Source organism: Excalfactoria chinensis, chromosome Z (assembly GCF_039878825.1).
Source record: "Excalfactoria chinensis isolate bCotChi1 chromosome Z, bCotChi1.hap2, whole genome shotgun sequence".
Lineage (NCBI taxonomy): Eukaryota > Metazoa > Chordata > Aves > Galliformes > Phasianidae > Excalfactoria > Excalfactoria chinensis.
The window spans coordinates 42602149-42629938 of record NC_092857.1 but is presented as its reverse complement, the minus strand read 5'-3'; the positions used below and the strand labels follow the sequence as shown (position 1 = coordinate 42629938).

General features: G+C 43.6%; 1 protein-coding gene across 4 annotated transcripts; it reads right to left on the bottom strand.

Moving 5' to 3' along the window:
* Window positions 1-447: 447 nt before the first annotated feature.
* Window positions 448-17932, bottom strand: LPL (lipoprotein lipase). 4 transcript variants are annotated; one of them, XM_072359323.1, is made up of 11 exons: window positions 17840-17932; window positions 17482-17595; window positions 10850-11013; window positions 10538-10717; window positions 9744-9855; window positions 7603-7836; window positions 7110-7352; window positions 5900-6020; window positions 4770-4952; window positions 3533-3637; window positions 448-2701 (listed from the first exon to the last, which is right to left on the bottom strand). In XM_072359323.1, the coding sequence occupies exons 2-11, from the start codon at window positions 17546-17548 to the stop codon at window positions 2656-2658; spliced, it is 1455 nt and encodes a 484-aa protein (XP_072215424.1). In that variant the 5' UTR covers window positions 17549-17595; window positions 17840-17932; the 3' UTR covers window positions 448-2655. The 4 variants fall into 4 exon arrangements, with proteins under 4 accessions (XP_072215424.1, XP_072215421.1, XP_072215422.1 ...); XM_072359320.1 differs by having other exon boundaries at window positions 10850-11016; window positions 17840-17928; XM_072359321.1 differs by lacking the exon at window positions 17840-17932 and having other exon boundaries at window positions 17482-17771.
* Between the last annotated feature and the right edge of the window lie 9858 nt (window positions 17933-27790).

The following is a 27790-nucleotide window of genomic DNA, read 5'->3' as shown; positions in this document are numbered from 1 at the left end:
TCTCTTTGGAAAGTGGTGGTGTTAGGGAACAGTAAGAAGCATGAAAAGCACAGCACATTTCCATTCAGGTACAGGGAAGTGCAGAAGCACAGTTCTGCTATTTGTTTACACAAAAAATATAAAAATAAAAATAAAGGCTATTTTAGAATGGCATGAAACTTGGAAACCTCAAACTCCAGCCGCCTCACTGCTTCACTTGTGAGCAATAACCACAGGCATGTGGAGATTTTTTTCAGTATCTTGACTTGTGGCATAACCTCTTGGGAAACATGAAGATAAAAATGAAAACAAAAACAACAACAAAAAAAAAAAAAAAAGAAAAAAAAAAACTGAATTTTTATTAAAAAAAAAAAAATTATCCCCATCGTCTTATCTCAGAATCCAAGTAAAATGCTATGGACATACAGTAGACTGTCTCATCAAAATGAAACTAGTGAGTTTGGCATCAGTTTGAGAGTTTTATTAAAACCACAGGTCTCCATTCTGTACAAAACTGAGGAGCTTTTTTTTTTTTTTTTTTAAAAGCTTATTAACCACACCGGAAATAATGCAGTGTAAATGGTTTGTTGATAAAAGTCTCTCTGTAAGCTATATACAGGATGAATACGACACAACTGTATAAATGTAAAGACTCTCGGCAACTTAAGCAATATATACAAACTACCTTTAAACACATAAATATGGTATTTACAGCTAATAAATAACATTCAAGGCTAAATCATGTGTCCCCATGTAAAAGAACCTTCATTATTTTGAATCCAAGTTCTGTATGTGTTTGTATTAGATCCTGTATTAAAAGCACACATGTTTACACACTTTATTTCCAGAGAACTTTCACTCTTAAAGAGAAAATTGCAACAAAATGTGAAGTCTATAGGGAATATATCATCATATTTATTTTTAGAGGCTTCAGAAGAAGTGGCTCAATACTTAACCCCACCCTCAGTGACTCATCCTATCTCTGCCATAGTGAGGAAATCAAATGTAAGCAATTTCCGAGTTATTAATATTCCAGCGTATTGCACTGTTTAAAACTTTTATCCCCATATATACTAGCACCATGGCTAGGAAAAAAAACAAAAAACAAAAACAAAAAAAAAAAAACACACAAACAAAAAAAACCAAAAACAAACAACTGTGCACATTCATGTATTACTGTTGGTTTTGCAAAGATAGGATTATCTTGGAGGATCACCACCTCCACATTTTGTCTTGCACATATGGGAAAAGGCTGAAAACCAGCCCCAATAGCTCACATTTCACTTCTCCAAATGCCTACCTGCAAACCCTTCTGCCTCCCCAGTATTTTGCTTATTGCCTAGAAACCTAAAGGCTATTGATTTTGTTGTTTGTTTTGAAGCATAAGAAAAACTATGCATTACTTAAAGAAAAAAGCCTTCAATACATCTAATTTTGGCAACTCACAGCATGTCTAATTCAAGTGTTTTTCAGAGAGTTCATTTTTGTGCATCACAAAATCCTTTAAATGTCACAACTCCTGTTCCCTTCTGAATTCCACCTCAGATCAGAAATCCAAGCAACTCCTAGTATCTACCATTCTATCACAGTCAAGAAGCAGAGGCTGGCAACTGGAAGTCACAATTCCAGCACAGGGAAGCAGGAATATTTTTGTCACCTAGCAACTGGTTTCAGTTGTATCAAGGACTGGATACAGCTGCCACTCATCTGAGTGAATGACATTCCATTTTAAACAGCACTGATGCTCTTAGTTTTGGCATCTCAGATGCATGTAAGTGGTAAAGAAAAAAAAAAAAAAAAAAAATTCTCTGCAGTTTTTTGTAGCTTAGTTCCACTGCAGTTTCTTACTCAGTGTTGGAAGTTAGATGACTCCATTTTTGAGGGATGGAAGCATGAATGAAAAGTTGAATGTCTGCATAGGACACTGGTATTGCTGTCTTCTATTGCAACTTATTCCAGGATAAGCTACATGGGATTACATATTTTAACAGATTATAACTATTGCTAACAAGCATTGGCATCTACACCCAGTAAAGCACATCCATAACCACAACCTAGAAGATTCATACCCATATTGGACCAGTCCCTGACATTCCTCAGTTATAGCTTTACACACAAGGGTATTTTTTCCATGAGAAATCTGCTCACTTGCCAAACACATTTGAAGACAACAAGCTCTAGCCACTGAACTGTCTGAAAATTCAGTTAGCAAGGACAGGAGAACAACAACAACAAAAATGATCTGTGCGGTTCCAGAACATTTCTTAAAATGGAAACAAAAAAAAACACACACAAAAGAAAAAGAGACCAGGTACAGAGCTTTGCATCCTTTCAATAAATACTACAAAACTGATAAAGAGGATCTGACATCAAGAAACTGACACAAGGCACCACAATTAAGCAAAATTACTTGTTCCTTCCTAACACTCACGCCTTTGGCAAGTTGTTGCAGGGGTTTCTTTGTTTTTAATTATTCAGATAATGTAACTTTATGGTTAGTAACTTTGTATGCTGAGACTTCCTTACAAGAAGCCTCCTAATATAGCTAGGTATAGCAGGAAAAAAGAAGCCAGCAGCAGATAAATATTTCTATATATTTGGTTCTGAACATCCAGTTCAGAAGGATGAACAGACTCTTCTTCCTCCCCAGTGTGGAAATTCTCATTCTTGCCACTTTTAAGCAGACTCATGTGCAGAATTTTCTTTTGAGGCTTTCTTGACACTGTGGAAAGATAAAACAAAATACAGATTTGTTAAAGAGGAGTATGTGAAGTGTGTGTTCCATTTGTCCTACTAAGACTTAAGTTTTAAAGCTACTACTTAGAAGGAGAGTTATGTGTTTGGGCTCTTCTTGGCCACTGCTGGATTTTACAAGTGTGTGACAAAGACACACCTCTCTCTAGGGCTCACCGGGTCATTGCCCTGGAGCGAAGATCCACACATGTGCTTCAGATCTCATTCTACAAACGTCCCCATGAGACCTTTCACTTACAGCAATTGCACTAAAATAAATATAACCACTTCTTCAGTTCAAACTTTAGTGGATAAAGTCCAAATAAAACTGGCTTCAAAGCTGAAAGTTTAATCTAGGTCAGAAAAGTTACTACTCAAAAAAGAAAAATGTGCTTGCATGTGCTTGCTTTGCTTCTGTACCTGCCTCCAGACCTGCAACTGGCTTGTGAGATGAAAGGGCTCAGTACTGACTAAGTGCAGATGCCTGGACATCCCTGCATTAGGGGTAAATCTCAGGCATCTTTAGATATAGGAAACCTTTCCTCTGCCTTAGTACTTGGTCTGTAAATCCACCTTGGATGCTATGAGAGCATGAGTGATAGCAACTTACACTCACTTTACAGATGTTCTAACAGCCACCCAGGGAGATCATCAGTAGAGAATGATTGTTGAGGGTTTTAAGCTGCCCAGAGCTGCCTCAGGTTAGAGCAGTGATGCTTCTGAATTTTATTTTTTTTTCAGATCAGTGCAGAAATTGGTCAGATCTTGAAAGTTGTATGAGACCCTCTCACAGCCTTAAGACAATAATGCTCACTCTTACCCTCCCTTCTTCCTGCTGACAGGCTGCTCCAAGCACTTCACAAATATTGCTGCCTCTTCTCCTTTACCAAGACGTGAGCTTCCATCTCGAGAACAGAATACCACTCTGTGAAAGAAATATTAGATAGTCAGATTGTCCTATTTTAACTGTAGAAACAATACAGCAAGGAGCAGCATTCACACTACCATGTGGGTGCTACTACTTTACCAGCCTATGAGAATCACTGGCAGAAAATTGTTAAAAGAGTTCTCAGAGAATCTCTATGCAAGAAAAGTGGGAAAACGCATCAGATACAAACCTCAAACCACAGCTTAAGTTTTATTAGTCTTCTGCATAAAAATCTTTTGGCTAAGAGATCAGAGGCTCTGCCACAACCTTCCGGATCATCTTTATTTACTATGGTCATGTGACTTTTTCTCCAGGTTAATGATCTTGGAAGAAAGCCTTGCTCCCTTGAATGTTTGCACACAGAGTAGGTTGCCAACTCCAACAAACCTAAACAGTTGCTTTTCTATTTATCAGTACTTTCCCAACCCCTATATTGGTTCTGTTCTGATAACTGCTTTTTGATAAAGGGAAAGCCTTGTTTATTTAAAGGAGTAACATACTTTTCATGACACTACACAGGATACACACATTCTCTGCTCCAAATATGCTTTTTGCTAACAGATCTCACATCTAATGAATCTATATACGTAAAAAGATTCAGGTGAAAGCAGTACTGATTCAACTAAGTGCTTTTTGAGCATTCATGTCTTAGCACATCCTGTAATATTTATGTTTTAGCTCCCACCCAGCTACTCAGCTACCCCAACTCCCAAGAAAACCCAGCTTATTACCTCCTAAGCAAATGCACTTTTCAGAAACCTTTCTGAAATCCTCATCTTTGAAAGGAAACCTGTACAAACATCCAGCAAATGAAAGAAGGAAAGGAACCGCAAGCATGATCAGAGCTGCTCACTCATGGAGATCCTCTCTTTCATATTGTAAGCAATCTGATGCAAGTGAGCAGTAGGATGCAAATGAATTCTTTGGGAGTGAAATTACAGATTGCAGATCACACTGGAAGAAAACAGCTGAATCTGGCTGAAATAAATGCAGGTTTGGTGCTGCATGAGTCTTGACTACCGGTGCTGCACTTATTTGTGATAATTTTCCATGTTTTGTCCCACCCCGTGAGACACCAGGAATAAGAAAACACTGGCAAGTACAACTCAAGGCAATCAAAGCAAGTTACTTTTTCTGAGTTTCGCCTGACTTCACTCTGACTCTCTGGATGGTGAATGCAAATGGAGTCCACCAGTCTGACCAGCTGAAGAAGGTATCTTTCTCCCACTGCAGCTTTAGCATAAGCAGGTCACCAATGTCCACTTCTGTGTAGATCAGGAAGGAGAAGGTCTTGTTGGAAGAGACTTCAGGTCTGCAAAGAATCCAAAGGATCAGAGAAAAGTTTAATTAAAAAACCAAAACACAACAACAACAAAAAAAAAGCAAAAAAAAAAAAAGCACCACAACTAATGGAGAAGTCTTAAGAGCCAGATAGGCTGAAAGTCTTAAGTAAGCTATGGAAAAGTTAGAAAAAAAAAAAAAAGGACAGAAAAGTTGAAGGGAAAATAAAACAAAGACCTCTCATACTTCAGAGAGGGAGAAAGAAAACTGTATAACAATAACTTGGATGGATGGAACAAGACAAAGAAACCTGATGATTTTGCAGAAACACTAGGAAAAGTTTCTGCTGGAAGCTAGAAAAAGCCCTGGGACAAACAACCACACAAGAGAGAAGATCTCCATTGCTGGTGTTTCTCAGGGGTTCATTAGACAAGCATCAAACAGGAACAGTTTTGGTAAAGCATTTCCTTGTCAAAAAAAAACCACATCTTGGTGGTTCCCAGCTCCATTCCCTCCCAGCCCACCCACAGAGTGTATAAGCACTGATTTATGCTTCTTAGCAGAGCTTTGGAAGCATGTCTCCCTCAGCTTCCACCTTAAGGATATCTAACAATTAATTCCAGGTCACAGCCTATATTGGAAGGAGCTTTAACACAGGTGGAACAATACAAAGATTCAGAAAGGAAGATGGGGAAACAAAAAAATCCACACTACAAAAACTCTTACTGGTCTGACCTATTACTGACTTTCTCACATCTATGTTTCAGATCTCTTATAAGGAATGGCTTCCACAGAACTTAGATCCTTAGTTTTTTCAGCGGATGAATTGATCTACTTGATCAACGACAATAACAGATTCTGGGACCCTGTAAAATGGATTTGTGTAGCTAGAGCTAGAACTCAGAGTACTTCAGCAGGGGCTTGTAATTGATTTAGGCTAGACTAAGCAGTGTATAGTTGTTTTTTGTCACTACTCACAGCGTGAAAGCAATGTTCTCACTCTCGTCTAGAGTGCCATACAAAGAGATTAGGAAAGGCTGGTCTACCTTGGTCACATTTGTCTTTCCAAAGAAATGTATCTTGACCTGATAATGGAAGACTGGAAGAAGAACACAAAAGAAGAGGCCATTAGGAAAAAAACTCACAAGTTCCAAAGAGACTGCAAATAACAAATGCACAAAATGCCCTGCACATTTCCTATGATAGGATACATAAGTATCATTAAACCAAGCTCTGTGTGTCTCCAGGACAGTGCACAAGATTTGCAACCCTTGACATGAAGCAGAAGAGCTATGTCCTCCTTACACAGGAGTTTTGGTGAAGAGAACTCAGCCTTCTGGCACCACAGATTAAGACTCAAAGGCCAAGAAAACACGGTTCCTGGAGCTATTCTAAAAAAGCATTCTAAAACATATTCTAAAACAGGAACATCCCTGTGATTGATACTCCATCACACAGTGCACACAACGATGAACATACCACATGGCACAGTCAAAGCTACAGAGAAAATATGTAAAAATAATAATAATAATAAATTCCAACCTGCAGTTATTTCCCTAGCTGAAAGCCACCCAGTTCTTTCTGCAGTGTCCATTGCAGGTCTACCACTGTGGCAATGGAAGTCAAGAACTGCTGTGAGATTTTAACATGGGAGTGGTGCTCCTCTGGCAAAAACAGTATGAGAGTCTGACAAGTCTGATGGCTGCACACCTTTAAGTAAGTTACTCATCAGGCTGAGCTCTTCTGATTATTCTCTCAGCAGCAGGAAAAATTCAACCAAATAAAAATAGTGAGAAAACTCAGATTCAGTTGTTCCAAATTGAGTCACTGTCTGCGGTGCAGAGTAAGTCCTCCTTTCATTCTATCACTTAGTTTCTTTCAGAATACCTTTCATGTTGTATTGTAACTCCACCACACCTTGAATAAAATGACATTATTCTCTGATCCTGAACTATAGCTTGCAGGTAAGCTAAATGCAGGCAAGTTTGACCCCTGCTCACTGTAAGCATCAGTGCAGCAATACTACCCACTTGCAGCATGGCTTAGTGTGTGCCGTGGTTATAAGGTGATAGCTGGACTTCATGATCTTAGAGATCTTTACCAACCCTAATGACTCTGTGTGCCCACTCTGATTCACAGCTGAAGAACAACAGCAGCAGCTCTTATCAGTAAAGCCAGCATAACCTACCTTTGTAGGGCATCTGAGCACGGGTCTTCAAGTACATTTTGGTGTTTCTCTTCGTTCTCACTCTGTTGACCTTATAACCTAAGTTGTTGCAACGGTTCTTCCGGCAGCTTAGGCAGAGGCCCTTCTCAAAGGCCTCTTTTGTGTTGCAGCGGTAGGCCATGCTGGGCTTCTCTTCATAGAGGAGTGAGTCAATAAAGAGATGGATGGACCGCTCATGAGAGCACTTCACCAGCTGATCCACATCTTCAAAGGAAAAAATACACAGAATATATATGCACACACACACGCACAAAAAAAAAAAAACAAACAAAAACAAAAAAAAAAACACAACAAACGTAAGCAGTGACATAAGCAAGAAACACTAGCTCCTAACTGAGATTTATACAGAGCATTTTGAAAGCACCTAAAGGAGCAAACCTCAGTCATCCAAAGCAGAGATATGGATGAAGATCTCCCTTAAGATTTATTCTGCTTGTTTCAAAAGCAGCCTCACCTGAAAAGCCTTTTTCAGCAATCAGGCGGAGAGCTTCTCCCAAGTTGCAGCCTGGCTGGAAACCTCCACCATTAGGGTAGATATCGATGTGTCCAACAGGCTTCTGAATCCCAATGCTGCGATCTGGAGAGCCTCGAGTGTAGGTGTGCAGAACATCCACAAAGTCAGCATCATCCGGGGAGAGGCGGATAGGGGCATCAGCATACTCAAAAGTGGGACCAGCAGGATCCAGACCTTTATTGCAAACCACAAAGAATAACTGAGATGACCATCTGTCAAAACGCTGGCTATGACAGAAAATGCCAAACTCAGCTACCACACTGCACTGGACTACTCATATGGTATCACTGAAGACATTACAGAGGGGTCATTTCAGTAACATCCATGCAGGTAGGAGAACTGAATATACTGCATGCTGTCACTATTTCAAATATAAGGTATATGTAAACACATGTAAAGAAGCACAGACAACTTCTCCACAGCTCTAGCATCTCCAGTGGATAGAAAAATACTAAAAAATATTTCCTTCAGTGTTCTCCCCTCTTGTTGAGAAACAAAGGAACTGCTAAATTTCTATTTAAAGTGTATGAAGCATGGAAAGTGTCTTGCTGCTCTTTACTAGAGGAACTGGGAAATGTAAATGAGAGCTTCATTGTCTGCACACCTAAGGGTGACATTCTAACATAATAACATCAGTAGTGCTGCAGCTTGACACCAAAAAAAGAAAAAAAAAAAAAAACAGAACCATTCTGCCAGCAAGCAAGAATTCTCATTCACAAGGCACGCACAAACAGCTTTTGTTACAGTGCCACCTCTGGCATCCAGACAGACTACTTAGGAGATGGCCGATAGAGCTGTCCACACAAGACATGTATTCCCTGCACCCATCTCTGCCCACCCAGATCAACTGAACATACTGTGAGCTGCCTCCCACTGCTGTGGAAGCTTCAGGGACTACATCCCATCATTTCCTGTGCTTAAAGGCAATGCTGTTTCCCAGGAAAATGTCCATCCTGGACACCAAGGGACAACTGTGAGGGCATGACATAGGGCCACTGGTGTTTGAGTGATTTCACAACCTTGGTGAAACCAAAAAAAATAGGAGGCCGAGAGGAAGGAAGGGTAGAGAAACAAATGCTCTGGCCACCTCATGTAAACCGCTGCCTCTTGGGAATCAGTCCTTCCTGAAGCTACTGCTGCCTAGGCCATCCTGCAGCATCCCCATGGATCTGAGATGATAGTGGGCCTTGTAGAAAAGGCCCTTGATGCTAGGAAGAAGGGAGCTGGGCTCTGTCCTGTGGCTCTGAAGCTATGTCAGCAATGAAGAAACTAGGTGAGTGGCTTTCTTAGCCTCATTTGCTGACACTGGTGCTTCCTTTCCCACTGAGATTAGTGATGAGGCAACAAAGGGCTCAACTTTCCAAATGCCGGGCTGTAAACCAAACAGTCATGCCACAGCACACTACCTTATCTAGTATACTATTCAGCCACCAAAATTAAGAAAATGATTCAAAACAGATATCTAAGTATGCATGTGAGCAGGTCAAGCATAAGTGTACTTCCTTACCCTTCCTAAAACTCTTCCCAATATTATTTTCAAGAAGATTATTTGATCCCTCTGTTACAACTTATTTTTCAGTAACCCACAGCAGAGTTGTTCAGATCATTTATCCAGTCTCCTCTTGAACCTACACAGATCTCTTGCATACGCAGCTTCCCTCAACAATGAGCTCTGCAGGTACTACAACCACTGCAGGAGGATTGTCCTCCTGCTCTTCCTGAACAGGAGCCCAGCATCTGCAAGAGATGACCATCTGAATGAAGACAACTACCTGAAGTTCTGCTGCTGCAAGAGAGAGATCTTCCTCAGAATATACATTTGGCAATCTACAATCGCATTCCCCCAAGATGGTTTCTTCATGACCAATAAATCCATCTACCAGAAGCAGAACATGAATTCTCACTCACTACCCCATGCTGATCTTTTATGAATCCTCTCCACCTCTGCTACATAAATATCAGATTCTGATTTAATGCAGAATGAACACACAACCTAAGTACACCCAACAAGCAACAACTATTCTGCTAATATTTCAGTATGAAGAGAGGACCTTCCACTCTACAACCACAGATTTTCTTACCAGTAATTCTGTTCACCTTCTTCTTGGTTAGACTCCCAGCAATTCCAGCAGCATGAGCACCCAGACTGTACCCCAGCAAGTGGACATTGTTGAGAGGATAATTGAATTTCTCCTGCAGAGGAGAGATTTCTTTAAAATCCGATGTCAAACAGGACAGCATCAGATGACAAAGGAAAATATTTTATACAAACTGCAACTTCTCTTTGAGCCACAAATAACAGAAAGCCACTAAACGTAGTTGGCATAAGTTTGCTCTATATAAGCTTGCTTGAGCTTACTGTCTTAAGGCAAAAAAAAAAAAAAAAAAATCAACATAGAAAAAACGCAGAATTATGGACAGAACATAAGACTCTGTATTATACACAGTGCTTTTAGCCATCTTTTCCCCCCAGCTTTTGGATCACCTAAGTATTTCCCAAAGGCTAGTCAGATTCCTAACAGTTTGCCAAGTGATGGCTGCTATATAATATGTAGGAACCTGGCTTTCATAACTACCTCTTACAGAGCCTTCAGAAATCTTCTGTGGACCCACAGGACTCCATGGACCACAAGGTGAATAAATGAATCTGGGCTGTAATATAAAAGGCCTTCTTGTCAAAGGGACAGCCTTTACTTTAAAGCTGGGATTTCACCAGCCCAGCTGAAACACCGTCTGTCACAGCTCAACTCAGTCTACCCAAAAGGAGACAATAACTCTTTATGTCTACTCCATTAATGGCATGAAGATAAAATTGCTGCATCGTTGTTGTGTCCCCTGGAAGATTACACATGAGACACATAAAACTACATCTTACCTCCATCCAGTCAATAAACATAGCAACATCCTTTCCCACCAGCTTCGTGTAAGCAGCAGAGACTGGGTAGTGCTGCTGAGCCCGAACCAGCCAGTCCACAACAATCACATTTGAATCAGGTTCCCTCTTGTACAGAGCATCCACCAGCTTTGGGACCCAGCTTTCATACATTCCCGTCACCTGTTATGTTGTGAGGGTTTAAAACACAGAAAAAGAGAGACCATGATATTATGCGTGACTCATAGACACCAAAGCATCTAACAGAGTATCAAGGGTGCAACCAAAAGGGATATGCCATCCTTTTCTACTTACCGTCCACCCATGGATCACTACAAAGGTTTTACTGGTATGGTTGAAGTTGCACTGTGCCAAGGTGTCCATCTGCCCAGGAACCAGGTAGCAGACATCCTCATCAGGCTCTGCAGGTGTTCTCAAGGAAAACTTGCTCTCAATTCCCTTAAAATTCATCTCCGCTTCTGCTAGACAAAATCATAATGAACACAGCAGTGGTTTAGAAGTACTAGGACAAACAGAATTCACAGTCCATGATGCTAGAGAGAGATTATGAGCAGCCAAGAAATGGAACGCACTGTTTTCATTTTCCTCAGCAGCCACATAGAAAGGAAACCAAAGGGTGAAAACTGCTCATTCTCTAAAACCCCTGCTAAAGCAGTGAGAATCTGCCCAGCCATCCAATAGGCATGAGCTCCTTTTAGGAGTCATAGTACAAGAAAGAAAGCAGCAAGTTTCTCACCATACTATCATATACTTTGACCAAACACCTTCTACATAACTTCACCACAAATACCATTTGTTTATCGTGGCTTCTTTTAGGACACAGCAGTCACAGCCCATTAAAAATATGAGCTGCTAAGTCTAAATCTTACAAAACACAGCTATTTTATCAACAAAGGAAAAACAGTGGGTAACAGATACACTAAACCAAGAATGCAAAAGCCTGTATTTTGGAGGCAGTTTTTGGTTGTGTTTTTTGTTTGGTTGGTTGGTTTTTTGTTTGTTTTTAAATCACCTGATGAACAACACTATGGGGGAAAGGGTTGTCTTCCTTTGAGTCAATTTGGAGGGAGAGGAAAAAAAATAAAATAATTACTGCTAGTAAGAAAACACATGGTGGTCTCAAAGGAACACATCTCAGAACTTCCTCCAGCTTCCATAACAACAAAAAAAAGTTATCCTTTTGTTCCTGTCAAGGCAGAAAAGTGACCTTAAGCTTCCTGCTTGCTTCTTCCTCTGTCTGGAAGGAAAGGTAAAAGACTCCTCCTGGTAGGTCTGATTCAACACTTATGCACCTCTATAGCCAGCTGACCCTGTCATTAACTGCAGGCTTAAAACCCAATGCTTTCCTGAAACCAGGCCAAACTCTGGCAACTTGCTTTTAGCAAATATTGATGGCCTGTTTTCCAAGTGCAGCTGAACTCAGGCCAGCCCCATCCTGCTCAGTGCTGTTTCCTGGCATCGTGACCACAAAGCTCTCACAAACTTCTACACACACACACACACACACACACACACACACAAACACACACAAACACACACAAACACACACAAAAACAAATGGTTTCAAGTCACCAGCAAATACCCAGAAGCATGGTGAGATCCTCAGGCTAGGCATGCAGATTTCCAAAGGCCCTCTTTTGCCCACTGGAGAAAAGGTTTTTCCTGAATCTGGTGCATCTGTAAGTCTCCATAAAGTTTTGCTTCAATGTGCAATAAAACTGGACATTGTTTCTAAAATTTGTTTCCTAGTCCTCTCACTCAAGCTTCAGCAGGGCACGCAGATTCCTGCCTGACTTCACTCAGCCCTTGGGTAGCTGCATAAGGTCTGTGAGGATCCTGCTGTCCTTGGAGGGCCACAGAGGTCAAGGTCTCAGACAGCACGCTGGCTGGCAGCAAATGCTAATGTACAAGCCTTGGAGGGACTGCAGTCACCTGCAACCAACTACTTAATGCTGCCTGCATTCCTGCACACTTGATGAAAGCAAAGCATACACAAAGAAGCTAGCAGGAGCTGCTTGCTTAACAGAGGCACAGCTCAGCTTTACTTCTGACCTTGGCAGTGCTAGGCTGGCCAGCTAATCCCAAATAATTACACTGGGCCCCCTTCCTCCTCAAGAAAGGATGCAGCTCAGGAAAAATATTTTTCTCCAGATCTGCAGAATGATTCATATAGTGGTGAAGATAAGACTTTGCCTGTAGAAAACAAGCGTTCTACTAAGCTAAATGCTGGTTTTCACAGCAGTTGTCCACTTCTAGTTGTTTCTGCAGATTCAAAACATCATTTTCTCACAACAAAGAGATCATAAATAAAGAAATAAAAAAGGTGCAAAGGCCAATTGGTTAAATATCAGCTGAAACATCTCACTTGCAGAAAACCAGTAAGACCTTGAAAGACCAGGAACAGCTTCCTAATCTAAGGCAGCAAAGCAAGGACTTTCAATTATGTGTATTCCTGTTCCACACAGGAAGGCAAAGAATAATAGTCCACCTGCTCTCTAGTTAATAGTGCTTCCCTTCATATTTAGAAATCATTTCCTTTCTGAATTAAACTTATCTGATAATCATCCAAAATCCAAATAAAATCCAAATCCCATTGTGCAGTGTGTTCTCAATTACAAACATATGCCAGAATTTGCACTTCAGTTCAGAATGCATCTTCTCTAGAAACAAGCTTCTATGAAACGAAATTTGCAATGCAACGTGTACTTCATCTTGCTATGCTGTGTGAGGAATTAGAATGTCAAGAATTACTGCAACATCCTTTCTGCTCAGAAGAAATATAACAGTGTACAGCATTCACACATGTTCAACTCCCAGCAGCAAGATACCATCTGGACAAGGCAAGTGTGTGCCGCTGAGCTTTTTACTGACTTCCCAATGGCACACTAACCAGAAGCCATCCTCGAGAGCTGCCCAAGTTTGGTGCTGCAAATTCTGTTTGAGTGACAGCACAGGATCACTGTTCCTCATTCCCCACTGCAATCATTGCAGCAGTACCTCACTTCCCATCTGTGGTGTATTAAATTTTATACAGTACAGAGGTATGTGCATAATAACAGACACACACTTAATTTGCATGCTGACCTCAATAAATACTGAAGTAATTTGAAATCATGGCTACAAAGCAAATTACTCTAGAAAGAAAGCACTTTCAGTTTTTGTACTTCAAAGTACAACTCACTCATACTGAAAGAATAGGAATCAAACTGTCATACACGGACTTTTGTCACCGACCTTGCTTTAAATCAACAAGAAAAAGAAGTCTCTTGAATCACATCCTGTCTGAGTTGGTCAAACTCTGTGACAGTGGGTCTCATTCCTGCAGTCTTACACAAAACCAAAGAAATGCAGAGACAATGTAAACATACCACAGACTAGTTAACAATGTGTTTCAACTTGAGTTAGTTAAAACAAGGAAAATCCAGAGAGCCTTCAGCATTTTTCTGGCAGGTGGGCAGGAATTTAATTGAATTTGCATCAAATTTTACATAATGTAGTTGGTAGAAGCTAGATGAAGAAATTTATGTATATCCTTGCTGAGATATTGAAGTCATTTTTGGGATGAGACTGCAACTCTATTCCTAGATGAGGCATCGATGAGGAACAGAGCTAGAGGTTAAAATTAGTAGATGAAACAAATCTATGCTTTTGCTAGAAATCACACTTTCTCAGGCTTAATTCAGCAGGGGCATAAAGGCAAGTACTATGTCGCAAGAACTTCCAGGTGCACAGTCACAAAAACAAGCACCCATTACAAAGTCAAGCTTTCAGGTCACCCTACTGACCATAAAGCCCACAGCAGTGCCCAGAAAGGGTTATTTACCTCTTTAGGGAAAGGAATAAAGGAACTAAACCACCAGTTTCAGAGTGAAGCTGGCTTCTCTTGCAGCCAGCACTGCCAAACTCCATTTTAACCTACTCCAATGCTTCTCTTGAACTTTCACTTACAAAAATCTGTTTTCACCTTCTAAAGAAGCCGCTGTCTACATCAAGGTATAGAGGATATTTTAGAACTCAGAAGTGCAGAAAATCAGCTAGCAACTAGAAGTCAGTAACCTCATTTTTCTGCTTAAACCTCAAACTTTCTCCTAAAACCCACAAAGTAGCCTTGCAAATTGTCAAATTCCACTCAGTTCATGATTCCTGTCAAATCTGAAAACATCCCACTGACTTCAACGTTCTGTCTCAATATAAACACAGGTTTACTCACTAATAAGAGATCCAACCTCAAATTTCCTTCATCAGAAGCCAATGGCAGCCTGGCAATTGTTTTGAACAAAGAAAACCATCACTGGTCACATGGGTGGAGACAGTGAATTCTGAAGAAATGACAGCATCTGGAATATGAATCAAAAACTCAAACGGCCAGTATCAGGTGCAGGATGCCAAATACAGTAATACTACATGTGCAAGAACCAGTGTAACTCAAATACAACTTAAACGGGAATCTCTGGTAAACAATATCCTGGCATTACATACACAGAAATTGGAACACTATCAGCTAGGTGCAAAGATCATCAGAAGTTATACTGTTAGCCTGTGCAAATGCAAGTCCACACACACAGAAGCAAACATCTGCATGTGACATTAAACATTTACATAACCTGTTGAAGCTAAACAGAGTAACTCATCCTCCCGTTGATAACCAGCATTAGGACAAAACATCCACTAGTTAGACTGAACTCCTAAATGAGCTCTGAGGCAAACCGATGGTCAGCTGTAATTAAGAGGCTACACAACAGGAAGCCTGATTACTTCACTTGATCTACACTATAAACTGAAAGCAGACTACTGCGTTGCAATCTGACAAAACCTTTCCCTTCAGTAAGGTTACAGTTTAACCTTGCTGTGAAAGAAGTTCCAGTTTCCAGCTTTCCAGACAGCAGAGCCCTGAGGCTGAGTTCTCCCCTCCCTTCCCAGAGAAATGAGCAACACCTCTGGACAGCACGCAGCAGGTGCCGCACGTGGCCCAACCTGGCAGCTTGGCAGGGTGAGGACATGCTGCGGCTGCTGCACTGTGTGCACAGGTGCTTACAGCTCGCTGAGGAGCTCCCTGTCAGATGCATGCTTACTCAGCTGCAGCTGGGAGACTTGTAACTCAATCCAGCAGCAAAGCTCCTGCCATCCATCAGCTCCTCTGGGATATCTGGAATTAGCCCAAGACAATAAAACACAATCACTGCCAGACCATACGGCAATATGGAGGAAAGAAAGTATGAGAAAGCCACAGCATGTAAGCGCATCCTGCACAAAGAGGTTCCAGTGAGCTTCCTTAGGAGTTTGTCTGCTCATGGCATCCCACAGCACGTGGTGATGCACAAGATCCTCAGCCGTAAGCCATCTCAGAAGGGCACTGCTTCTGCAGAGGACATGCCACAGCTGCCCTGGCAGCTCTTCCCCAAACAAGGCCATAGCAAAAGCCAACAGCTCACCTCGCACAGCAGCATTAAAAGTGTAACCCCTGCCTCCTGATTTACACTGGTAAAAATAGAGATCTGCACGTGCTCCAAGCAATTTATTATCTTTTCCTGGAACACCAATGTTATCTTCACCTACAATATAATTTTTCCATGTTGTTTATTAAATACTCTGGATTCCTGGAGGGCTGCATCATGTACTTTCCATGGTTCCTGAACATCTTTTTGCCATGGTGTCAGAGAAATAGTGCCAGGCTCAGGGCTTATACGGTTTTAGGACAATCACACAACCTGTTTTCACATATCTTGTTCCTATGGAGAAATTATGCAATCATTAAGTCTATAACAAATCAGTTCCTAGAGGTATGAAAGCCTGCTCTGGGGAGAGTTATTTTAGCATATGAAACTTGAGTACTGTGATGAAAGCCACTTTTGATTGCCTTTGATAGCAGAAGACTGGATTCAAAATGAGAATACATTCCTTTGGCTGTACCCTAGCATCCCATCCTTTTTCTTGTGAGTGGTTCCCTCCAGTTTCCTCATACACCATGGAAATAAAGGCATCTGCAGTGAAAAAGCAACAGCTTCTTTACTATACTTAAGTTTCACCTAGCAGTTTTGGGGAACTTTTGAAGAATACAGACCTCTAAAGGACACACTTCTCTCCCATACAATGGCTAAGAAAGTAATACCAGAACACAGCATTACTAAGATAAATTTGAAGAGTTGTAACATAATGAAATCAAGTCTCATTGCTTGCTAAAGCTTCAGTCATGTTGTGCATTAACCAGAGAGTTAGGAAACACCCAGTAGTCAACACACACACGTGCTACTTTCTCTGTCCTGCAGAATGCCTACACAAAAATGTAGATACCATAGGTGTGACTATACATATTGGAAGCATCTACTCCTCTGCTAACATTTTTTCCCAATGGATTTTGTTTGCTGCCCAAATGCATTATTATGACATTGATGGCATTCGGCCTTGTCTTACACAGGGCAGGCTGAGAGCCCAAGCAAGCCGGGACACAGGACTGCCACAGGGCTGCACCTCAGCACAGGACTCCAGTCCTGCACGGAGCCGGGGGACCCTACCATGATGCTACTGCTGAGTCCACCTACCTCTAGCGAAGGACTCTTAGAAGCTACCTCACCCCTAAGGAGAAAAAAAAAAAAAAAAAAAAAAAAAAAAAAAAAAAAAAAAAAAAAAAAAGCAGATCCCAAGCGCCCGAGCCGCGAAGCCGCCCCAGGACTTCCCTAGCGGGATGCGAGTCCCCCTCCCCCCCGCTCCTTCTCCAAGCCCACTCCACGATCTACGAACTAGCAGGACTGGGCGCTGCACCCGCCCCTCCCCAGCCCCTACAAGAGCTCCCCTCACCACCCACACCCAAGAGTATCCAAGGAGGAGAAGGAGCCCCACACGCCCCTGCAGCTTTCCGCCCCGCCCCGTGCACGCTGCCGCTCCGCCGGGGACCACCCGCCCCCGTCCCGCTCCGAGCCGGCACTCACCAGGATCCGACCCGGCGGCCCCACGCAGGCAGAGACAGAACACGGCCAGCAACACCGCCTTCCCCATCCTGCGTCCTCGTTCCGTGCGCTGTGCCGCGGCGGAAAAGTTTCACCCTGTGTGGGGAGTGGGTTAAAAGTAGACAACAACAAAAATAGAATAACTAAGTCTAAAAAACACGACTCTAAATAAATAACAAACACGAAGTAAAACGGAGACGCTCCGGGAAAAACCCGCAGCAACAGCCCCCTCTAAAACCTATAAGCAAACCACCCCAACTGCCACCGCTCTCTCCCGGCCCCTTAAGTCCCCGCCAATATGCAAATATGCAAATGAGCCCCCACACCCATTGGCGCGCACCACGAGGCGTGGCCACCGCTGGCCCGGGAACAGGCAGCGGGGGAGTGGGCTGGGCCGCTCCCGCGGGGCCCTCCGACCCTCGCGCCCCCGCACGGCCACGGGCACGGCTGGAAGCCGCGAGCTGCGTCAGCGGGTGCACCTCCCAGCGGGTGTACTGCCCCCACTCTTTGCCGCCCGGTGTCCCGCTGAGCTGAGACTCGCAGCCCGCCTGCACGGCCCTTCCCCTGTGTTCACCGTCCTGGTTCCCCGAGCCTCGAACGCTACCTTTCCTCTTTCCTGTGCTGTTGTACCAAGAAGCAGCTGATCTCTGCTTGTAAAGCACCTTTTGCTGCTCGCTTGAAAAGCCTTTGCCAGTGCTTTCTTTTGCCAGCAACCAAGGGAGTGCAAGCTTGGAGTGCAAGTTGCTGGAGGTTGCCCTGTGTACTCCTCAGAAATGCAGAGTTGCCTTTCCTAGCTTTTCTGCTCTTCACGCCCCTCTGCCAGCAGTTCACCAGCGATTACTTTTTGCTGCTGCCACAGGGTGAAGGATCAGCTATGTAAGGAAATGTAACAGAGAAATATTAAATTTGCAACGAGCCTTGCTTTTATTTCACTGTGCATTGTGTTGTCAAAGGCTTGGCTTCATGAAGTGCTTTCAGTGTAGGGGGGAAAGGAGGATTCCTTGGTTTTGACAACATACTGCAAATGCCATTCACTTCAAGGGCAGTGGCTTCTCAGAGTGGAAATTAAAGCACACCTGGTCCCCGTGGGCACAGCTGTTCAACAGGAGGTGGATCAGGCAGAGCAGCTCTGGGTCACCTCTGCAAATTGTCAATCTGATAAAAGACCAGTAAGATCCCAGTGCAAGTGTGTGTCTCAGGTTGGGTGTGAGGAAGAACTCCTTGGAAAGAGTGTTGAAGAAGGGCACGGGCTGCCCATGGAGGTGATGAAGTCGCTGTCCGTGGAGGTGTTCAAGAACCAGGTGGATGTGGCACTGAGGGATGTGGTTAGTTGGCATGGAGGGGACTTGGTGGTCTTAGAAGTCATTTCCAGCCTTAATGATTCTATGATTCAGTGATGCCTTTCAGAATGCAGCTTTTTATATCCAAAAGGCTCTGGAAGAATTTAACAAAGGTGCAATTGAGACTTTCTTCCAGCCAAGATGAGTTGGGTGCAGGGCATAGAGCAGCACAGGAGATGGGCTGGGAACCAGCGGCTGGGGGTGAGGAGAGGGACCACAGGGTGGGAGTGTGTGCAGGAGAAGCACAGTGTGAGCTCACTGCTTGAGTAAGTGTTGAGCATATCCTCTGACCGGTGGTTGCGACTCTCTCATCAAAACAATGGCAAGAATTTTCTCATGTCTTTTTTTGTTTCTTCTCAACTGTGTTCTAAACAATGCATTTTCTATTGATTTAATTTAGTTGAAGCTCTATAGTGTAATTTCCCCCCTAGAAGTCAACCTGGCTCCATCCAGGTTCAGACATCCTTCCTAGAAATTTCCACTCCCTGCAGCCAACATTTAGCAAATGATGAGAACAATGTAAAATAAGGCTCCATAACACATGCTGTCAGGCCACCATAGTCATAGGTGATATTTCCAAGCCACTGGAGCAAAACAGGGCATGAAGTCTGTCCCTCCCATCCTTCACAGCTATGCCAATGGCTACTGCAGGAAAAATAGTAAGTTAGAGCATAGTGGTGAGAAGACATCCAGTGCAGTGTTAGTGGCAGGTGGGATGAGGTAGAAAAGAGCTCTGTCAATGCAGGCCAGCCCAGGGGCACTGCTGACTCCCACAGCCTCTGCAGATCTGCAGGCTGTAGTCAAAACTTTAGTTCATTCCCACCCAGACAGTGGATCCTATCAATAGCCAAGGGCCGGCAGCAAATCTGCAGGCTTCCTGGAGTAAGATCTAATTTGTTACACTGGAAATGCCTGTTTGCATAATTTTATTTATTTATTTATTTATTGTTCCATCTCATGGCCATGCCTTATTTTAAGACGTGATCTTGAAAGTGTTATGCAAAGTCTCCACCTAAAAAAAAAATAAATAAATAAATAAATTGCAAACAGAACATTAAAAGCAAATTTTGATGTGATGAAAGAGAAGAGGCTGGGTGGGAAGGGGACAAATCAGTTTTGAACGAGTTGCCTAAGTCTGTTGTAAACACAGCTGCAAAATAATCTGAAATAATGGGCCATCGTGAGGGCAGGATGTGCATGTTTGCCATGCAGTTGCACTGCTCTGACACAACATTTCTCCCAGCATATATTAAGTACTCCTTCCTCGCAGATGATCATGGCCAGACTGTGAAGGAGCTTTGTGGCATCAACTCACTGCGCTTCAGTGCAGCCAACAGCTGTGAGTTTTGCTTTCTCTGTAAATCCTGTAGGGGAAGCTAAACTTGATCTATGAATCAGAGCCTGATGTATCATTCCTGGAGATGCTGAAGTAAGTGGAAGGTAACAGAGCTAAAATACATTATTTCCAATAGGGGCGAGTGGGGAGTGTGGAGGCAGGGAGATGGGAGTTGCATAACTGGGCTGGTGCTTGCACCCACAGACCATGTGCAAGGTTAGACTCAGAACAAGCCCACACGAGTCTGCCATGCAATGTGAGCAGGCTGGGTTGTGTGGTGCAGCTGGGTTAGACCTCAAGAAATTCACTGCCTCACACAGCAGCAAGCAAGGGAAGAATCAACCCCAGCATTTATTTCCACCAGACCTAAGGGAGCCTGAAACACAAGACAAAAGCCTGTGGGTGTGTATGTGTGTGTGAGAGAGAGAGAGAGAATGAGCTGACACCATGACTGTGAACATTCCTGTGCTGCTGTAGGTTCTCCTCACACAGGTAGATAGCTTGGGACAAGAGGTCATCCAACAAGCATTATATTCCTAGGAGCAAGCAAAAGCCTTGTTCTGCTTTACTACTTGTGAGGAGATGCAAGTAGGTAGGAGATCTTTGTTTTCACACTGTGAATATTTGTTTTACTCATGTGGAAGAGGAAAAAGGAAATTAAATTCAGAAAGTTAGAGTAATTTTTCATATGATTTCTCCTCCAGTAAGTTTATCAATGAGGAAGCCTTCCCACCTGCTCAAAGTTTGTTCAAAGATAACAAGAGGTAACAAGAAGGGCTCTTCTTGTGAAAACCAGCCACCTCAATAAAAGCATGGCTTGAGGGTAAGAAATGGCTCTCCCCAGCCTGTGGGCAACTGCTCCCTCAGTCTCCAGTGTCCCACATGCAATAGGAGAAGGAAAATGCTAAACAACCTTTAGCGTTCTTCACTGCCTTGCCCTTTCTAGGTCTGTGTTATGGCTTGCTGCTCCCTTCCCATGTAGCCTTATCTTGCAGACAAGGTCCTGGCTAACTGATTAGCCCAGGGCTTCATTCCTCTTTGCCCCGCTCTCTGATTTTCATTTCAGAACGCAGGCTGCCCACGTGCTCGCACAGAGAGACCTGGGCTCCAGCACAGCCTGTGCCATGGGCCTGTGCCGCTATTTTCTCAACTACACTTTAATTAGTTACCACGCTGCAAGCAGTGCCTGCCAAAGCCAACGTGCTGTCTGGCCAGAAGCATCTTTCAAAATGCATTGCCAGGGGAGATACATTCCTGTAGCCTGCTTGGGGTGGTGGACAGGGGAGGACAGGCCTGCTTCGTGCTCATTGGCTGCAGGCTGAGCCCCTCGCTGCCCCTCACACAGCTCCTAGCCCTGCCTGCAGTAGGGTAAAGATGACGTTGTCTGAAACTTCTGCAAGGTTACGCAAATGTGTGAGGGCAGGGGGGAGAAGGAGAAGGGAGAGCTCATGTCTGGGTGGCACTGCTCCATCACTGCAACACTTGGGCATGGCAGTGCAGGGACAAGGCCCACACCGTGGCAGTGAGGTGCCTGCTGGGATGCCTTCAGCCTCCCCTGCTTCTTTCATGCCATTTGCTAAGCCCGTTCTCTAATCATGGGAACAGAACCCTCTGCTTGGGCCCCAGCCTGGCAGTCTGCATCCTGCTTGCCATGGGGACAGCAAGGAGGCTGAGACGGAATGCATGGTGAAGCCAGCGTGGGAAATCATGCATGTTGTTTCTGTCTCAAGAAATGTACCAGGGAAGAGAAGCCACTTCTCTGGCCTCTGGGCTCCCCAGTGAGGGATAGGATAATCGCTCACTTTCTGCTTCTCCTTTGCTTTGCTCTGCAACACTGACAGATGGTGTGTGGTGCAGCCAAGGCTGGATTCCAGCTTGTATCTCCTCCGGTCGCTTGCGACGTACTCAGAGCAGATTCCTCCTTGGGTTAACATTTCCATCTCATCCCAAAGGGGATTTGTTTTTAATTTTCATTTAAAGTTTAGGCTGAGCTAGCACTGCTGCTCTGGACTTTCGCAACTGCTATGTAAAAACTCCCTCCTGGCCCTGTGCTGCTGATGTGGACATCCAACCCAAGTGCTCATGGAGAGAGGGCTGTGCTCTCCCAGGACAGGTCAGCCTGCCTGCAGTCAAGGCACGCTCATGGTGCACCACCAGGGACTGTTGAGGGATCTTGCAATGATTTTGTGCTCCTAGGTATCACGTGCCTCAGTTCCATGACCAAAATTACAGGAGTTTATTCTTCTTCACGTGCATAAGTGGACACATCCACATGCATGTGTACCCTCTCCATTTTACTCTTCCTGCAGGGTTTGTACATAGCTAGCTTAATGTAGATTTAGAATTCTGATATTGGTTCCCAGATCCTCTGTTCAGTATCAGATAGGCAACTAGATTATGCCAAAGAAAGGGGAGAAGTTAATTTGAGATCATCCCCAAGACTGAAGTGCAGAGCAGGGGAGGCAAGTGGCTGAGTATCTCTCTCTCCAGCTCCTGTTCAGTGATTCAAAGTCACAGAATCACACAGAATCACAGGACTGTAGGGGCTGGAAGGAACTTCTAGAGACCAAGGCCAAACCCCCCTGCCCATGAAGGCCCCCTAGACCACGTTGCACAAATAAGGTGTCCAGGCAGCTCTTGAACGTCTCCAGAGACTCCAGAGACTCCAGAACCTCCGTGGGCAGTATGTTCCAGTGCTCCATCACCCTCAATATGAAGAAGTTCTTACACTCATTTGTGCGGAACTTCCTATGCTTTGGTTTGTGGCCATTTCCCCTTGTCCTATTGCCACACACCACTAAAAGAGTTTGGCCTTCTCCCTTTGCCTCCCACGCATTAGATATTTATAGACCTGGATCAAATCCTCTCTCAGTCTTCTTTTCTCAAGGCTGAACAAACTCAGGTTGCTCAGGCTTTCCTCATAAGAGAGGTGCTCCAGGCCCTTTATCATCTTCATGGCCGTCCACAGGAGATCTCCGACTTGTTTGTATTGGGGAACCCAGAACTGGGCACAGTACTCCCTTGACCTGCTGGACACACTGTTTTTAGTGCACCCCGGGATCCCATTGGCCTTCTTGGCCACCAGGGTACACAGCTGGCTCATGACCGACCTTTTGTCCACCAGGACACCTAGGTCCCTCCCTCTGAGTTCCTCTTCAGTAGGTCAGCCCCCAACCTCTCCTGATACACGCAGTGTATCAGTGTATTCCTCCCTAGGTTCAAGACTCTACACTTGTTCTTGTCAGACCTCCTCTCTACACAGCACTCTAGGGTGTCCAGGTCTCACTGAAGGGTAGCACAGACTTCTGGTTTGTCATCCATTCCTCCCAGCTTTGTACCATTAACGAACTTGATGGGGTGGACACTATCCCCTCATCAAGGACATTGATGAAGATGTTGAACAAGACTGGGCCCAGCTTTGAGCCCTGGGGAACAGTACTAGATACAGCTCTCCAACCAGACTCTGCACTGCCAAACATCACTTTGAGCTCAGACAGTCAGCCAGTTTTCATCCCACCTCCCCATCCACTCATCTATTCCACAGGATTTCGGTCAGTGAAGCTTGGCTAAGTTTGCATATGTACTGTAAAATTTCTTTGTCTGGTCTATCCTATTTGTCACATGTGAAAAAAACAATAGAATCATAGAATCATTATTTCCATCTATTTCTTTTTTCATGTAACTTCACTGTCCTCACAAGCATTCTGACACTTTGTAGGAATGTGTACTTGCTATGGTCCCCACCCCAGAGGCAAAAGTAACTTTCCTGACAAAAGTAGGACATAACAACCAGAAGAGGATATAAACAAGCCAGAGTAGGAAGAGAGAGGAAGGGCAGAGGCTGTAGTGACAATATCCCACCACTCTTTCAACAACCATGTGAACTATGAAAGGGACTGGAGACACGGCAGACCTGCTTCTGTTGTGGAGGCCTTCAGACACTGTAGGCAGGCTCTGCAAGTTGGAAAGGGATATTTTCCTTTCACCAAGAACCACTGAGGGAAGTACCTCATCTTTCCATCAGGGCATCGGGTGAGGCCAGCACTGTCATGTGCTCAAGGCAGCCACTAATGCAGGGGACCTTTTGCCTGATTTTAAAGCCCTAAAGTGCTCAGTCTGGCATTTTTAATGCAAAAGTCACATGCATGTCACTGAAGACAGAGAGAAGGCATGTCCCAGCTCCCACTGGAGTCAAGGGGCACCTGCTCTGCATGAGGGCAGCCTCTGAAACAGAAAACACAGTCAGGCCTCATCAAGGTAGTACAGACCTTTTCACTAGGCAGTCACGTGGAGCAGATGGACATTCAGGTTTTTTTAAGTTTTCCAACATCATCTTCCTCACAGCTCATTCCTGCTGTGCCCAGTGCATCCCTGAAGCTGAAGAAGAAAGCAGGGAGACCCCGATGTTGCTGCAGGGAAACTGCTGGTGGTGACACCACATCTGGGCAGCAGTTGTCCTCTGCAGCTGCTGAGGCCTTGTGTCAGGGCTCTACAGAGATCAGGAAGCCAAGGAAAATGTTCGAAGTGGCCTGCTCCTATGTTCTGTACAGGGCAGAAGGAGACACAGAGCTGAGATGTCCTTTGGCTAAGAGGCATGACACAGTCCAAAGTATTTAAAGCCAGAGGGACACTGTGCAGGTAATGGAAAGCAAGAAAATTGTTTACTCTTTGTCTCCGTCAGGTGCCACTGGTTTCAGGCTCCAATGGATCCCTTATGTCCTTCCCATTCATATCACCCAATGTTTCCATGAGGTCCATGGTGGGAATATTTGTTCTTACATCTAGCAGTGAAGAAAGCCATCTTGTGTGTTTGTGCACAAGCTTGCAGTTGTGTGGCTGGAATGATGCCAAAAAAAAAAAAAAAAAAAAAAAAAAAAAAAAAAAAGGCTATTCTTATAAACCTTCCTGTTTACTTAGTATAGCAGCTACCTCAGTAAATGTTCCTGTGTTTAAAGTTATAAAGAGGCCATTCAAAGAGCCAATAAAAGGCTTAGAAATCTCCAGAGGATCAGACTCCAGGCATGAATTAGGTAATAGTGGTATTAGCATAGCCTGTTTCTCCAGGCGGCTGATAACATTGTAACTAACCAAACTATGACATAAATTTGCCAGAGGAAACAGGCAAAATAGCTCTGTGGGTTGTTTCAAATTACTTATCCTGCGGGAATCCTAAGAATCCCAGTTAAATAATTAGGGACATGTGAATTTGGTTTCCAATACTTCTAATGCCATGAGAACTCTAGGGAGGTGGCTTTTTAAAGGCGTATCTGTTCCTTTGTTGTTAAGTAAACTTAAATGTTCTGGGGTCATGATGCTCAAAGTCATATATACCCTTAAGGATTATTTTGTGTTACTAGGGGTTCCAGGTTTTCCCGTGTAAGACCGTAACTAGAAAGCTTTTTGACCTATAATTCTTAGGAAAATGAAGTCATCCAGAGAAGTTCCTAGGACATGAACTGTCCTGGTCTCACTCCTGGCTGCCCTGCTTGTCACCAGCCCAGGCCAAGCAGCATTCCTCCACACAGGCTGTAAGCACAGGCTGTCATGCAAAAGGCAGTTCCTGTCTCTTCTGTGAGTTAAGACTATTTTGAGCAGCAGTGGCATTTTCTGAGAACATCTGCATTCACTATTCATGGGCTACTTTTGGATGTGCTTGACTGCATTGTGGATAGGCACCCTGCAGGATGAAATGTGGGACTCCATGGCAGTAGCTCTGAGTGAAGTGTGTGATCTTGAATTCGGGTCTTATAAAAGCCACCTAAACCTCTCCTAAGTGCCATCATAGAAAATGTGAGTAGTTGCTGCTGCTGCAGAGCAGGAATGGGATGACTGTGCCCTTTGAGGCACATACATATAAGCCTACACATGTACCTGTTCCACCACCTGCAGAAGTGAGGTCATACAATTGTGCACACGTTTTTTAAACTTGTGATTTTCTGTAAATGCTGTGGTTGAGGTACAGGGCTGAACAGACAGCAGAAGCTGAGGAAATACATGCAACAGAAAAATGAACGCTACTCAGCCTAGTTTAAAAACTGCTGGGCTTTCTTTGCTTTGTTTCAAAAGACAAACGGTGAGACATTTCTTATTTACCTTCTGTTTTTTGAGGTTTAACCTTCTCCTTGTCAGACTCTTCTCTGTGGCCATGAAGGCTAAACATTTACTCTTCTGTAATGCAAGCTGTGAGTCCTGAGCAATTGCAGGACTAGAGAGAGGTCTTAAATAAACTACATGCTTCCACAAGATTCACTGTAATTCCCGAGAGCTTCCACCTCTCTTGGGGTTGATGACCAGTTCACAAGCTGCCCCAGGTTTTCTCTTGATTGTCAGCATACAATCAAACTTACTGAGTAATTATTGTACTGTTGTTTATTTATATTTGCCTTCAAGCTGGTGAAAAGCCACTCTGCTACTCCTTCAGCAGCTCATATCTCAGAGTTGTAGTTTGTTGTCCTGGTGGAGCAGGTTTGTTTTCTTTGTTGTTTTGGCTGATGGATTTCTTTTCCTTAACAGCGTGAAAAGTGGAAAGCTTTGTAAAGGAGAGAACCAGCCTCAAAGGAAGTTCCACCTGTGGTCATGGAAAAAAAATGGTTCCTACTAAAGTATTTTCCTTACACAGGGGAGAGCTAAATAAATTCTTTCTTTGTGTTTTCAGGACATGAGAGGACTCTGGTCAGAAGGGAGAACCATACTGTGAGTTGTTTTGCAGGCAATTGAAGAGGACAGTCACTGCCCTGTTCTGAGCTAGGTTGTCACCTTTATTCCATACCAAGATAAAGCAGAGACAGACAACAGAGCAAACAACGCTAATGGGATAAGGCAAATTTGGGGCTGATTAGGCATGCTAAAGGAAGGAGTCAGTGCTCCATGGATAATTCACGGCGAAACAGCTGCAGGCTTCTCTTTGGAGGCAGAAGTAAAGCTCAGCACAGTATTTTCAACTTAAGTAATTCTTGGCTTTGAAAACTCGCATTATAACTCAAACACAATATATTGCAGTTTTATGCTGAATTAGCTAAATTGCTGAAGATTAAATGATAATTCAATCAAAACTTTTTGGTTTTATATTTTAAAAGCAAAATGCTGCCTTTTAAAACTTTTCATTTTGGCGTCTCATTTCAAATTTGTTCTCAAAATGTAGAAAAGGAAACAGCCATGCAACTCTTGAATACAAATCTGAGTACTGCCACTGGTTTGATTGAGCAGCTGTGTTTGCCTCTGGCAGGTATATCAGCTGCAAGCTTTTCGGTTGCACTAAATCTCTTTGTGCATACAACTACATTCAAATATCCCATGTAAAGCCACAAAGACAGGTTCAGCTGTTCCGTACTTCACATGAATGCCAGTCTCTGAGGTGCTAAGCAGCTATAAACGTGGTTCAGCTGGCAGAGAAAGACATGTAACATCCTTTGCTTTTGCTGGAACAGTACTAGCCAGAGGAGTACTCTACAAACATGCCAGCCTGACTGATCCTGGCAGAAAAGTATCACTGTTAATGATAACCCACATCCATACATCTTGCTCTGCACATTTAGAATCCCTGCAAAAGTTAAGTTGTACTTTTGCAGTGAAGCTCGGTACAACAAACAGTGTTAATAAGATGTGGTTCCAGATA

Excerpts from the sequence above, each read along its gene's own strand:
- LPL (XM_072359320.1), bottom strand. The coding sequence starts at position 17,548 with ATGGGGAAGGCGGTGTTGCTGGCCGTGTTCTGTCTCTGCCTGCGTGGG. Across the intron at positions 7,353-7,602 it reads TGCTGAAAAAGGCTTTTCAG|ATGTGGATCAGCTGGTGAAG; the intron begins GTGAGGCTGCTT and ends TTTCCTTTGAAG. Across the intron at positions 4,953-5,899 it reads GAGAACATTGCTTTCACGCT|ACCTGAAGTCTCTTCCAACA; the intron begins GTGAGTAGTGAC and ends GATTCTTTGCAG.